This window comes from Malaya genurostris, chromosome 3 (genome assembly GCF_030247185.1).
Source record: "Malaya genurostris strain Urasoe2022 chromosome 3, Malgen_1.1, whole genome shotgun sequence".
Lineage (NCBI taxonomy): Eukaryota > Metazoa > Arthropoda > Insecta > Diptera > Culicidae > Malaya > Malaya genurostris.
In genome coordinates, this window is record NC_080572.1 from 236,642,767 (window position 1) to 236,656,764 (window position 13,998).

Here is a 13,998-nt window from a genome sequence, read left to right on the forward strand (position 1 = left end):
ACAAATACGATCCTGACGGTTTGGTTTTACTAATATTTTTAAAACGATTCTCTCGTAAAATACTGCCACCAAAAATATTGTGCTTTCAGAATATTTTTTCCACGTTCTCATTTCTCTTTTATGATAAGTCGATAAATTATGTGAACAATCCTGAAAAAGATTATTTACTGCCGTGACATGGTTATACGAAATTGACAAATGCTGCCACAACACTGGTTCAAGTTGTTGCTTTAAAATTTTGGTTGATTGAAGATATTTACAGCAAGACAACATTTTCGTAGGAAGTTTTCCTCGTAGTTAACAAGAAACTAAAACTAAAACTAAAACAAAAAAACAACGACTGAACATTTGTACAACATTTCGTTTTTATTCAACGAACAGCAAAAACAAAAAAAAAACTAGAAATATAAAAAAAAATCTACTAACCGAACAATCTAAATATTAGTAACATACAAAACATCCGCACTTCCGTCCACTCCCCCCCCCCCCCCCCCCCCCCCCCCCCTTTCTCCCTCTCTTACTCACGATCTAATCGGTTAGTAGTATTAGTAGTGGTAACCAACTTAGAACAACCATTCAAATGCATTTTCCACTGTGACCTAATCGGTTTCTGTTTGTTGTTTTGAAACAGTGGAAAAGTCTATTCATGAACAAGAAGAAAAATTAAACTACTCCAACTGAATGCAGTTAACATATTCTACGATCTAACGGTTCAAGTTAAATAAGTTAGTAAAGGTTAGGGGATTGATGGTGGGATAAGAAAAAAAAAGTTAACAACAACAGAAAACTGTTAGCATGGAACCACAATACAGTGCAGTGGTGGGAGGATTTCATGACGTTGCAATGGAAAGAGGGGATCGAATCAATCGACGACGCACATGTGAGTAACGGTGTTAACCAGAACTTTGGAAATAACCACAACCGGACAGAAGAATCGATGGAAAACTTGGGTATCGATGAGGAACAATCTCGTGTCTGTGTGGGTAGGTATGTTTTTGTTTGTGTGTGTGTGTAGGTATGTAAGAAACTACAACATCCTACTAGCTAAGGGTTAGAAGGGTTAGAAAATGAGTGATAAATGATCGGTGAGAGTTTATGGTTCTGATGAGTATCTAAGTTGTATCCGGAAGTTGAGGATGCAGAAAACGGCAGGCAACAGGAAATTGAAAGACTTACCGAACCGTCGCCATGATGATGTCGGTGTGCATGCTGCGGAATCTCGGTGGGTTCACTAGAACCAAAACCAAAATATCATTCAATTGCTACCCCCACAAAGCCAATCTGTTCGTCAACCGAAAAAAAACTTACGCTTCATCTTCATCGTCGTAGTTGTAATCGTAATCATCGTCATCATTGTCATAATCGTCTTCGCTTGTCTGCCGCCGGACCCTGCGGCCCTGAAGAAGCTGTTTTTGTCTTTGCTGCTGTTGCCGATGCTGATGATAATGATGTTGTTGTTGTTGTTGATGGTTGCCTTCTTCTGGGTGTTCGGTCCAGATCGACCACCAGCCAAAGTCCAATCCGGAGATGTCGTCCAGGGCTCTTTCCTTCATCTGTTGCGCGATAGTATTGGCAATCAATTTTTCGCTGGGGAAAATTGTTTTGTCACAGCCAATCTGTGGCACGCAAAAAGGGGAGGAAAATCAATAAAAAGACTCAAACCCTAGGCTAAGAAATCCTATAATTACCAAGAATCCAATTCGGCCTAGTTTTCGCTTTGAGCTGTTTAGGTTATTTCGACCACGTCGAATGGCGTTCGTCGTCATTTGATGTACTTCAAGCCGATTGACGTCGTCGATGACAAAATTTTCCTGTAATAATAATAATAATGAAAAAAAGTATTTAGTTAACAATTGTCAACTGTGGAAACCATCAATCAAACATATCACCATTGAGATCAATATTATAGTATAAGACAAAGAAAACGATTTGATTTAAACTTTAGAACTCGTTCAATATCGTCTATAATATTTTGATAAGGCATTCAAGCGAGGGCAATTAAAAAAATTGCACCAGCATGAAAAAGAAAACACGTTGAAAATATTTGTTGCGGAGCTTAGCTTAAGGTATATTTCCGCTTAAATCAACTATATTAGTTCTTTTTCCCGAAAAAATGTTCGAAAATTTCTTTTAACTTATCAACAAGTTCAATAGCTTTGTTGACAGCTTCTTCAACTTCTATAGTAGTTTGTGAGGAGGAGGTTGTAGATTCTCTAGTTGTGCTTAGTGTAGAATCTGTGGTGATTGTGTTGGATTGTCCAGTAGTGGTTGTCGACGAATCTGTTGTTGCGGACCCTTCAGTGGTGGTTGTCGACGAATCGGGTATTGTGGACCCTTCAGTGGTGGTTGTCGACGAATCTGGTATTGTGGACCCTTCAGTGGTGGTTGTCGACGAATCTGGTATTGTAGACCCTTCAGTGGTGGTTGTCGATGAATCGGGTATTGTGGACCCTTCAGTGGTGGTTGTCGACGAATCTGTTATTGTGGGCTCTTCAGTGGTGGTTGTCGACGAATCTGTTATTGTGGACCCGTCAGTGGTGGTTGTCGACGAATCGGGTATTGTGGACCCTTCAGTGGTGGTTGTCGACGAATCTGGTATTGTGGACCCTTCAGTGGTGGTTGTCGACGAATCTGGTATTGTAGACCCTTCAGTGGTGGTTGTCGATGAATCGGGTATTGTGGACCCTTCAGTGGTGGTTGTCGACGAATCTGTTATTGTGGACCCGTCAGTGGTGGTTGTCGACGAATCTGGTATTGTGGACCCTTCAGTGGTGGTTGTCGACGAATTTGGTATTGTAGACCCTTCAGTGGTGGTTGTCGATGAATCCGGTATTGTGGACCCTTCAGTGGTGGTTGTCGACGAATCTCGTATTGTGGACTCTTCAGTGGTGGTTGTCGATGAATCGTGTATTGTGGACCCTTCAGTGGTGGTTGTCGACGAATCTGGTATTGTGGACCCTTCAGTGGTGGTTGTCGACGAATCTGGTATTGTAGACCCTTCAGTGGTGGTTGTCGATGAATCGGGTATTGTGGACCCTTCAGTGGTGGTTGTCGATGAATCGGGTATTGTGGACCCTTCAGTGGTGGTTGTCGATGAATCGGGTATTGTGGACCCTTCAGTGGTGGTTGTCGATAAATCGGGTATTGTGGACCCTTCAGTGGTGGTTGTCGATGAATCGTGTATTGTGGACCCTTCAGTGGTGGTTGTCGATGAATCTGGTATTGTGGACCCTTCAGTGGTGGTTGTCGATGAATCGTGTATTGTGGACCCTTCAGTGGTGGTTGTCGACGAATCTGGTATTGTGGACCCTTCAGTGGTGGTTGTCGACGAATCGGGTATTGTGGACCCTTCAGTGGTGGTTGTCGACGAATCTGGTATTGTGGACCCTTCAGTGGTGGTTGTCGACGAATCTGGTATTGTGGACCCTTCAGTGGTGGTTGTCGACGAATCTGGTATTGTAGACCCTTCAGTGGTGGTTGTCGATGAATCGGGTATTGTGGACCCTTCAGTGGTGGTTGTCGATAAATCGGGTATTGTGGACCCTTCAGTGGTGGTTGTCGATGAATCGTGTATTGTGGACCCTTCAGTGGTGGTTGTCGATGAATCTGGTATTGTGGACCCTTCAGTGGTGGTTGTCGATGAATCGTGTATTGTGGACCCTTCAGTGGTGGTTGTCGACGAATCTGGTATTGTGGACCCTTCAGTGGTGGTTGTCGACGAATCGGGTATTGTGGACCCTTCAGTGGTGGTTGTCGACGAATCTGGTATTGTGGACCCTTCAGTGGTGGTTGTCGACGAATCTGGTATTGTAGACCCTTCAGTGGTGGTTGTCGACGAATCGGGTATTGTGGACCCTTCAGTGGTGGTTGTCGACGAATCTGTTATTGTGGACCCTTCAGTGGTGGTTGTCGACGAATCGGGTATTGTGGACCCTTCAGTGGTGGTTGTCGATGAATCGGGTATTGTAGACCCTTCAGTGGTGATTGTCGATGAATCGGGTATTGTGGACCCTTCAGTGGTGGTTGTCGACGAATCTGTTATTGTGGACCCGTCAGTGGTGGTTGTCGACGAATCTGGTATTGTGGACCCTTCAGTGGTGGTTGTCGACGAATCGGGTATTGTGGACCCTTCAGTGGTGGTTGTCGATGAATCGGGTATTGTGGACCCTTCAGTGGTGGTTGTCGATGAATCGGGTATTGTGGACCCTTCAGTGGTGGTTGTCGATGAATCGTGTATTGTGGACCCTTCAGTGGTGGTTGTCGACGAATCTGTTATTGTGGACCCTTCAGTGGTGGTTGTCGATGAATCGGGTATTGTGGACCCTTCAGTGGTGGTTGTCGACGAATCTGGTATTGTGGACTCTTCAGTGGTGGTTGTCGACGAATCTGGTATTGTGGACCCTTCAGTGGTGGTTGTCGACGAATCTGGTATTGTGGACCCTTCAGTGGTGGTTGTCGATGAATCGGGTATTGTAGACCCTTCAGTGGTGGTCGATGAATCGGGTATTGTGGACCCTTCAGTGGTGGTTGTCGACGAATCTGGTATTGTGGACCCTTCAGTGGTGGTTGTCGATGAATCGGGTATTGTGGACCCTTCAGTGGTCGTTGTCGATGAATCGGGTATTGTGGACCCTTCAGTGGTGGTTGTCGACGAATCTGGTATTGTGGACCCTTCGGTGGTGGTTGTCGATGAATCGGGTATTGTGGACCCTTCAGTGGTGGTTGTCGACGAATCTGGTATTGTGGACCCTTCGGTGGTGGTTGTCGATGAATCGGGTATTGTGGACCCTTCAGTGGTGGTTGTCGACGAATCTGGTATTGTGGACCCTTCGGTGGTGGTTGTCGATGAATCGGGTATTGTGGACCCTTCAGTGGTGGTTGTCGATGAATCGGGTATTGTGGACCCTTCAGTGGTGGTTGTCGACGAATCTGGTATTGTGGACCCTTCAGTGGTGGTTGTCGACGAATCTGGTATTGTGGACCCTTCAGTGGTGGTTGTCGATGAATCGGGTATTGTGGACCCTTCAGTGGTGGTTGTCGATGAATCTGGTATTGTGGACCCTTCAGTGGTGGTTGTCGATGAATCGGGTATTGTGGACCCTTCAGTGGTCGATGTCGATGAATCGGGTATTGTGGACCCTTCAGTGGTGGTTGTCGATGAATCGGGTATTGTGGACCCTTCAGTGGTCGTTGTCGATGAATCGGGTATTGTGGACCCTTCAGTGGTGGTTGTCGATGAATCGGGTATTGTGGACCCTTCAGTGGTGGTTGTCGATGAATCGGGTATTGTGGACCCTTCAGTGGTGGTTGTCGACGAATCTGGTATTGTGGACCCTTCGGAGGTGGTTGTCGATGAATCGGGTATTGTGGACCCTTCAGTGGTGGTTGTCGATGAATCGGGTATTGTGGACCCTTCAGTGGTGGTTGTCGACGAATCTGATATTGTGGACCCTTCAGTGGTGGTTGTCGACGAATCTGGTATTGTGGACCCTTCAGTGGTGGTTGTCGACGAATCTGGTATTGTGGACCCTTCAGTGGTGGTTGTCGATGCATCGGGTATTGTGGACCCTTCAGTGGTGGTTGTCGATGAATCTGGTATTGTGGACCCTTCAGTGGTGGTTGTCGACGAATCTGTTATTGTGGACTCTTCAGTGGTGGTTGTCGACGAATCGGGTATTGTGGACCCTTCAGTGGTGGTTGTCGACGAATCGGGTATTGTGGACCCTTCAGTGGTGGTTGTCGACGAATCTGGTATTGTAGACCCTTCAGTGGTGGTTGACGACGAATCGGGTATTGTGGACCCTTCAGTGGTGGTTGTCGACGAATCTGGTATTGTGGACCCTTCAGTGGTGGTTGTCGACGAATCTGTTAATGTGGACCCTCCAGTGGTGGTTGTCGACGAATCTGTTATTGTGGACCCTTCAGTGGTGGTTGTCGACGAATCTGGTATTGTGGACCCTTCAGTGGTGGTTGTCGACGAATCTGGTATTGTGGACCCTTCAGTGGTGGTTGTCGACGAATCGGGTATTGTGGACCCTTCAGTGGTGGTTGTCGACGAATCTGGTATTGTAGACCCTTCAGTGGTGGTTGACGACGAATCTGGTATTGTGGACCCATCAGTGGTGGTTGTCGACGAATCTGTTAATGTGGACCCTCCAGTGGTGGTTGTCGATGAATCTGTTATTGTGGACCCTTCAGTGGTGGTTGACGACGAATCTGGTATTGTGGACCCTTCTGTGGTGGTTGTCGACGAATCTGGTATTATAGACCCTTCAGTGGTGGTTGACGACGAATCTGGTATTGTGGACCCTTCAGTGGTGGTTGTCGATGAATCGGGTATTGTGGACCCTTCAGTGGTGGTTGTCGACGAATCTGGTATTGTGGACCCTTCAGTGGTGGTTGTCGACGAATCTGGTATTGTAGACCCTTCAGTGGTGGTTGTCGACGAATCGGGTATTGTGGACCCGTCAGTGGTGGTCGTCGATGAATCGGGTATTGTGGACCCTTCAGTGGTGGTTGTCGACGAATCTGGTATTGTGGACCCTTCAGTGGTGGTTGTCGACGAATCTGGTATTGTAGACCCTTCAGTGGTGGTTGACGACGAATCTGGTATTGTGGACCCTTCAGTGGTGGTTGTCGACGAATCGGGTATTGTGGACCCTTCAGTGGTGGTTGTCGACGAATCTGTTAATGTGGACCCTCCAGTGGTGGTTGTCGATGAATCTGTTATTGTGGACCCTTCAGTGGTGGTTGACGACGAATCTGGTATTGTGGGCCCGTCTGTGGTGGTTGTCGACGAATCTGGTATTGTGGACCCTTCAGTGGTGGTTGTCGACGAATCTGTTAATGTGGACCCTCCAGTGGTGGTTGTCGACGAATCTGTTATTGTGGACCCTTCAGTGGTGGTTGTCGACGAATCTGGTATTGTGGACCCTTCAGTGGTGGTTGTCGACGAATCTGGTATTGTGGACCCTTCAGTGGTGGTTGTCGACGAATCGGGTATTGTGGACCCTTCAGTGGTGGTTGTCGACGAATCTGGTATTGTAGACCCTTCAGTGGTGGTTGACGACGAATCTGGTATTGTGGACCCTTCAGTGGTGGTTGTCGACGAATCGGGTATTGTGGACCCTTCAGTGGTGGTTGTCGACGAATCTGGTATTGTGGACCCTTCAGTGGTGGTTGTCGACGAATCTGTTAATGTGGACCCTCCAGTGGTGGTTGTCGATGAATCTGTTATTGTGGACCCTTCAGTGGTGGTTGACGACGAATCTGGTATTGTGGGCCCTTCTGTGGTGGTTGTCGACGAATCTGGTATTGTGGACCCTTCAGTGGTGGTTGTCGACGAATCTGGTATTGTGGACCCTTCAGTGGTGGTTGTCGATGAATCGGGTATTGTGGACCCTTCAGTGGTTGTCGATGAATCGGGTATTGTGGACCCTTCAGTGGTGGTTGACGACGAATCTGGTATTGTGGGCCCTTCTGTGGTGGTTGTCGACGAATCTGGTATTGTGGACCCTTCAGTGGTGGTTGTCGACGAATCTGGTATTGTGGACCCTTCAGTGGTGGTTGTCGATGAATCGGGTATTGTGGACCCTTCAGTGGTGGTTGTCGACGAATCTGGTATTGTGGACCCTTCAGTGGTGGTTGTCGATGAATCGGGTATTGTGGACCCTTCAGTGGTTGTCGATGAATCGGGTATTGTGGACCCTTCAGTGGTGGTTGTCGATGAATCTGTTATTGTGGACCCTTCAGTGGTGGTTGACGACGAATCTGGTATTGTGGGCCCTTCTGTGGTGGTTGTCGACGAATCTGGTATTGTGGACCCTTCAGTGGTGGTTGTCGACGAATCTGGTATTGTGGACCCTTCAGTGGTGGTTGTCGATGAATCGGGTATTGTGGACCCTTCAGTGGTTGTCGATGAATCGGGTATTGTGGACCCTTCAGTGGTGGTTGTCGATGAATCGGGTATTGTGGACCCTTCAGTGGTGGTTGTCGATGAATCGGGTATTGTGGACCCTTCAGTGGTGGTTGTCGACGAATCTGTTATTGTGGACCCTTCAGTGGTGGTCGATGAATCGTGTATTGTGGACCCTTCAGTGGTGGTTGTCGACGAATCTGGTATTGTGGACCCTTCAGTGGTGGTTGTCGACGAATCTGGTATTGTGGACCCTTCAGTGGTGGTTGTCGACGAATCGGGTATTGTAGACCCTTCAGTGGTGGTCGATGAATCGGGTATTGTGAACCCTTCAGTGGTGGTTGTCGATGAATCGGGTATTGTGGACCCTTCAGTGGTGGTTGTCGATGAATCGGGTATTGTGGACCCTTCAGTGGTGGTTGTCGACGAATCTGTTATTGTGGACCCTTCAGTGGTGGTTGTCGATGAATCGGGTATTGTGGACCCTTCGGTGGTGGTTGTCGATGAATCGGGTATTGTGGACCCTTCAGTGGTGGTTGTCGACGAATCTGGTATTGTGGACCCTTCGGTGGTGGTTGTCGATGAATCGGGTATTGTGGACCCTTCAGTGGTGGTTGTCGATGAATCGGGTATTGTGGACCCTTCAGTGGTGGTTGTCGACGAATCTGGTATTGTAGACCCTTCAGTGGTGGTCGATGAATCGGGTATTGTGGACCCTTCAGTGGTGGTTGTCGACGAATCTGGTATTGTGGACCCTTCAGTGGTGGTTGTCGACGAATCTGGTATTGTGGACCCTTCAGTGGTGGTTGTCGACGAATCGGGTATTGTAGACCCTTCAGTGGTGGTCGATGAATCGGGTATTGTGAACCCTTCAGTGGTGGTTGTCGATGAATCGGGTATTGTGGACCCTTCAGTGGTGGTTGTCGATGAATCGGGTATTGTGGACCCTTCAGTGGTTGTCGATGAATCGGGTATTGTGGACCCTTCAGTGGTGGTTGACGACGAATCTGGTATTGTGGGCCCTTCTGTGGTGGTTGTCGACGAATCTGGTATTGTGGACCCTTCAGTGGTGGTTGTCGACGAATCTGGTATTGTGGACCCTTCAGTGGTGGTTGTCGATGAATCGGGTATTGTGGACCCTTCAGTGGTGGTTGTCGACGAATCTGGTATTGTGGACCCTTCAGTGGTGGTTGTCGATGAATCGGGTATTGTGGACCCTTCAGTGGTTGTCGATGAATCGGGTATTGTGGACCCTTCAGTGGTGGTTGTCGATGAATCTGTTATTGTGGACCCTTCAGTGGTGGTTGTCGACGAATCTGGTATTGTAGACCCTTCAGTGGTGGTCGATGAATCGGGTATTGTGGACCCTTCAGTGGTGGTTGTCGACGAATCTGGTATTGTGGACCCTTCAGTGGTGGTTGTCGACGAATCTGGTATTGTGGACCCTTCAGTGGTGGTTGTCGACGAATCGGGTATTGTAGACCCTTCAGTGGTGGTCGATGAATCGGGTATTGTGAACCCTTCAGTGGTGGTTGTCGATGAATCGGGTATTGTGGACCCTTCAGTGGTGGTTGTCGATGAATCGGGTATTGTGGACCCTTCAGTGGTTGTCGATGAATCGGGTATTGTGGACCCTTCAGTGGTGGTTGACGACGAATCTGGTATTGTGGGCCCTTCTGTGGTGGTTGTCGACGAATCTGGTATTGTGGACCCTTCAGTGGTGGTTGTCGACGAATCTGGTATTGTGGACCCTTCAGTGGTGGTTGTCGATGAATCGGGTATTGTGGACCCTTCAGTGGTGGTTGTCGACGAATCTGGTATTGTGGACCCTTCAGTGGTGGTTGTCGATGAATCGGGTATTGTGGACCCTTCAGTGGTTGTCGTTGAATCGGGTATTGTGGACCCTTCAGTGGTGGTTGTCGATGAATCTGTTATTGTGGACCCTTCAGTGGTGGTTGTCGACGAATCTGTTATTGTGGACCCTTCAGTGGTGGTTGTCGATGAATCGGGTATTGTGGACCCTTCGGTGGTGGTTGTCGATGAATCGGGTATTGTGGACCCTTCAGTGGTGGTTGTCGACGAATCTGGTATTGTGGACCCTTCAGTGGTGGTTGTCGATGAATCGGGTATTGTGGACCCTTCAGTGGTGGTTGTCGATGAATCGGGTATTGTGGACCCTTCAGTGGTGGTTGTCGACGAATCTGGTATTGTAGACCCTTCAGTGGTGGTCGATGAATCGGGTATTGTGGACCCTTCAGTGGTGGTTGTCGACGAATCTGGTATTGTGGACCCTTCAGTGGTGGTTGTCGACGAATCTGGTATTGTGGACCCTTCAGTGGTGGTTGTCGACGAATCGGGTATTGTAGACCCTTCAGTGGTGGTCGATGAATCGGGTATTGTGAACCCTTCAGTGGTGGTTGTCGATGAATCGGGTATTGTGGACCCTTCAGTGGTGGTTGTCGATGAATCGGGTATTGTGGACCCTTCAGTGGTGGTTGTCGACGAATCTGTTATTGTGGACCCTTCAGTGGTGGTTGTCGATGAATCGGGTATTGTGGACCCTTCGGTGGTGGTTGTCGATGAATCGGGTATTGTGGACCCTTCAGTGGTGGTTGTCGACGAATCTGGTATTGTGGACCCTTCGGTGGTGGTTGTCGATGAATCGGGTATTGTGGACCCTTCAGTGGTGGTCGATGAATCGGGTATTGTGGACCCTTCAGTGGTGGTTGTCGACGAATCTGGTATTGTAGACCCTTCAGTGGTGGTCGATGAATCGGGTATTGTGGACCCTTCAGTGGTGGTTGTCGACGAATCTGGTATTGTGGACCCTTCAGTGGTGGTTGTCGACGAATCTGGTATTGTGGACTCTTCAGTGGTGGTTGTCGATGAATCGGGTATTGTGGACCCTTCAGTGGTGGTCGATGAATCGGGTATTGTGAACCCTTCAGTGGTGGTTGTCGATGAATCGGGTATTGTGGACCCTTCAGTGGTGGTTGTCGATGAATCGGGTATTGTGGACCCTTCAGTGGTGGTTGTCGACGAATCTGTTATTGTGGACCCTTCAGTGGTGGTTGTCGATGAATCGGGTATTGTGGACCCTTCGGTGGTGGTTGTCGATGAATCGGGTATTGTGGACCCTTCAGTGGTGGTTGTCGACGAATCTGGTATTGTGGACCCTTCGGTGGTGGTTGTCGATGAATCGGGTATTGTGGACCCTTCAGTGGTGGTCGATGAATCGGGTATTGTGGACCCTTCAGTGGTGGTTGTCGATGAATCGGGTATTGTGGACCCTTCGGTGGTAGTTGTCGATGAATCTGTTATTGTGGACCCTTCAGTGGTGGTTGTCGACGAATCTGGTATTGTAGATCCTTCAGTGGCGGTTGTCGACGAATCTGGTATTGTGGACCCTTCAGTGGTGGTTGTCGACGAATCTGGTATTGTGGACCCTTCAGTGGTGGTTGTCGACGAATCTGGTATTGTAGATCCTTCAGTGGTGGTTGTCGACGAATCTGGTATTGTGGACCCTTCAGTGGTGGTTGTCGATGAATCTGTTATTGTGGGCCCTTCAGTGGTGGTTGTCGATGAATCTGTTATTGTGGACCCTTCAGTGGTGGTTGTCGACGAATCTGTTATTGTGGGCCCTTCAGTGGTGGTTGTCGACGAATCGGGTATTGTGGGCCCTTCAGTGGTGGTTGTCGATGAATCTGTTATTGTGGACCGTTCAGTGGTGGTTGTCGACGAATCTGGTATTGTGGGCCCTTCAGTGGTGGTTGTCGACGAATCTGTTATTGTGGGCCCTTCAGTGGTGGTTGTCGATGAATCTGTTATTGTGGGCCCTTCAGTGGTGGTTGTCGACGAATCTGTTATTGTGGGCCCTTCAGTGGTGGTTGTCGATGAATCTGTTATTGTGGACCGTTCAGTGGTGGTTGTCGACGAATCTGTTATTGTGGGCCCTTCAGTGGTGGTTGTCGACGAATCTGTTATTGTGGGCCCTTCAGTGGTGGTTGTCGATGAATCTGTTATTGTGGGCCCTTCAGTGGTGGTTGTCGATGAATCTGTTATTGTGGACCCTTCAGTGGTGGTTGTCGACGAATCTGTTATTGTGGGCCCTTCAGTGGTGGTTGTCGACGAATCGGGTATTGTGGGCCCTTCAGTGGTGGTTGTCGATGAATCTGTTATTGTGGACCGTTCAGTGGTGGTTGTCGACGAATCTGGTATTGTAGATCCTTCAGTGGTGGTTGTCGACGAATCTGGTATTGTGGACCCTTCAGTGATGGTTGTCGACGAATCTGTTATTGTGGACCCTTCAGTGGTGGTTGTCGACGAATCTGTTATTGTGGGCCCTTCAGTGGTGGTTGTCGACGAATCTGTTATTGTGGGCCCTTCAGTGGTGGTTGTCGATGAATCTGTTATTGTGGGCCCTTCAGTGGTGGTTGTCGATGAATCTGTTATTGTGGACCCTTCAGTGGTGGTTGTCGACGAATCTGTTATTGTGGGCCCTTCAGTGGTGGTTGTCGATGAATCTGTTATTGTGGGCCCTTCAGTGGTGGTTGTCGATGAATCTGTTATTGTGGGCCCTTCAGTGGTGGTTGTCGATGAATCTGTTATTGTGGACCCTTCAGTGGTGGTTGTCGACGAATCTGTTATTGTGGGCCCTTCAGTGGTGGTTGTCGATGAATCTGTTATTGTGGGCCCTTCAGTGGTGGTTGTCGACGAATCGGGTATTGTGGGCCCTTCAGTGGTGGTTGTCGATGAATCTGTTATTGTGGACCCTTCAGTGGTGGTTGTCGATGAATCTCCTGGTGTTGGTGTTATATTTCCGCAATTCACGTTATATGGATAATCGCATTCACATGTGGTTGGATTATAATGCAGATTCAAGGGACAACTGAGTACCAAAGGAAGATACGATATGCACAGGTAATATTTTCGACAGTCTTCATGAGCTCTCAATATCAAGTGATTTGGATCGAACAGTGCAGGACATGACTCACTATTATCAATACACGTCACTATAGGTTCCTGTGCTTTCGGTCCTCCAGAAAATTCAATTGATCTGCGTTTCTGACGTTTGCCACATCGCCTGTCTTGGCTAGTAGAACAAATCAGATCATTTTCACTCCACCATGAGTTTTCTGGACAGGTTCGAACAATTTTGATTTTTCCTACACAAACGACATAGTTTTCACAATTTTTGAGATCAGCAAACATCTTTACACCAGAATGTTGGTTATTGAAACACTCGTTATTACTTTGCACTAACGATGCCAATAGTAGTCCTGTGAAAGCAACTATCCTAATCTGCAAGGCTGATTAGAAAATGTATAATTTGAGGTGTAATAAGTATGAACAAAAAAATAACATTCTTACCTGCCATTTCTTATTCCTTAGGTTTTGTCACTTCAAGGTAAAAGTCACTACTGAATACATGGTATACAGACAGGAATCGTTTTGTGAAGTATGTATATAACCACTGTTAAGTGGTTTACACAGTGATAAATTTTATCATTACCTGCCCGATTTTACTGTAGTGGGACATTTCCGGTCCCCTGAGCAGAACCGGAGACGTTGTAAGTTTTAGTATTTCCTTAACATCGTCATACTGAATGACGGTTCAAGAATCAACTATGGTTGTTTAGCTTATTGACATTTCCAACCAAACACATTCCTCATAAATTCATTAAGTCTGCGCAATTCATCAAACACTTGAGCGCTTACTGAAATATTGATGAGAAATTGGACTGATGACATCTTGTAGCCACCCGGTGATTTTTTTTTGTCAATGTTGATTTTTTCAAACTATTGATAAGACTATCATGATTCAACAGCCCAAGATTTTATCAATATTTTCACGACCATAAAAACGGTTAGACATTTGATTACCCAGACATCTATGCAAGAAAATAAAAATTTCTGTAGGGTTTTCGAATGTTTGTGGATGAGTGGATGAATTTACATTAAAATGGAAGGAATATGATAGCTAGAATATGTGACAAATATTCGTGATTTTTCGTCACGACAACGGCTGGTCACATTTTGCGGTCAGACTATAATATAGTCAAATTGAGTCACTACTTTTAAAG

The 13,998-nt window shown here is 47.4% G+C and overlaps 2 protein-coding genes across 10 annotated transcripts in view; both read right to left on the reverse strand.

Annotated features, from left to right (window-relative positions):
• The window catches only part of LOC131434652 (uncharacterized), a 554,689-nt gene that overhangs the window by 88,880 nt on the left and 451,811 nt on the right, over positions 1–13,998 (reverse strand). For all 9 annotated transcript variants that reach the window (XM_058601601.1, XM_058601596.1, XM_058601597.1 and 6 more), the window contains 3 exons: positions 1,689–1,811; positions 1,309–1,616; positions 1,177–1,231 (listed from right to left, as the gene is read on the reverse strand). In XM_058601601.1, coding sequence (XP_058457584.1) covers positions 1,177–1,231; positions 1,309–1,616; positions 1,689–1,811 — 486 coding nt within the window. The remainder of the gene's footprint in view (positions 1–1,176; positions 1,232–1,308; positions 1,617–1,688; positions 1,812–13,998) is intronic.
• Positions 2,044–13,453, reverse strand: LOC131434651 (mucin-17-like). Its single transcript, XM_058601594.1, has 2 exons — positions 13,286–13,453; positions 2,044–13,224 (listed from the first exon to the last, which is right to left on the reverse strand). Exons 1-2 carry the CDS (start codon positions 13,290–13,292, stop codon positions 2,093–2,095), a joined length of 11,139 nt encoding a protein of 3,712 aa, XP_058457577.1. The 5' UTR covers positions 13,293–13,453; the 3' UTR covers positions 2,044–2,092.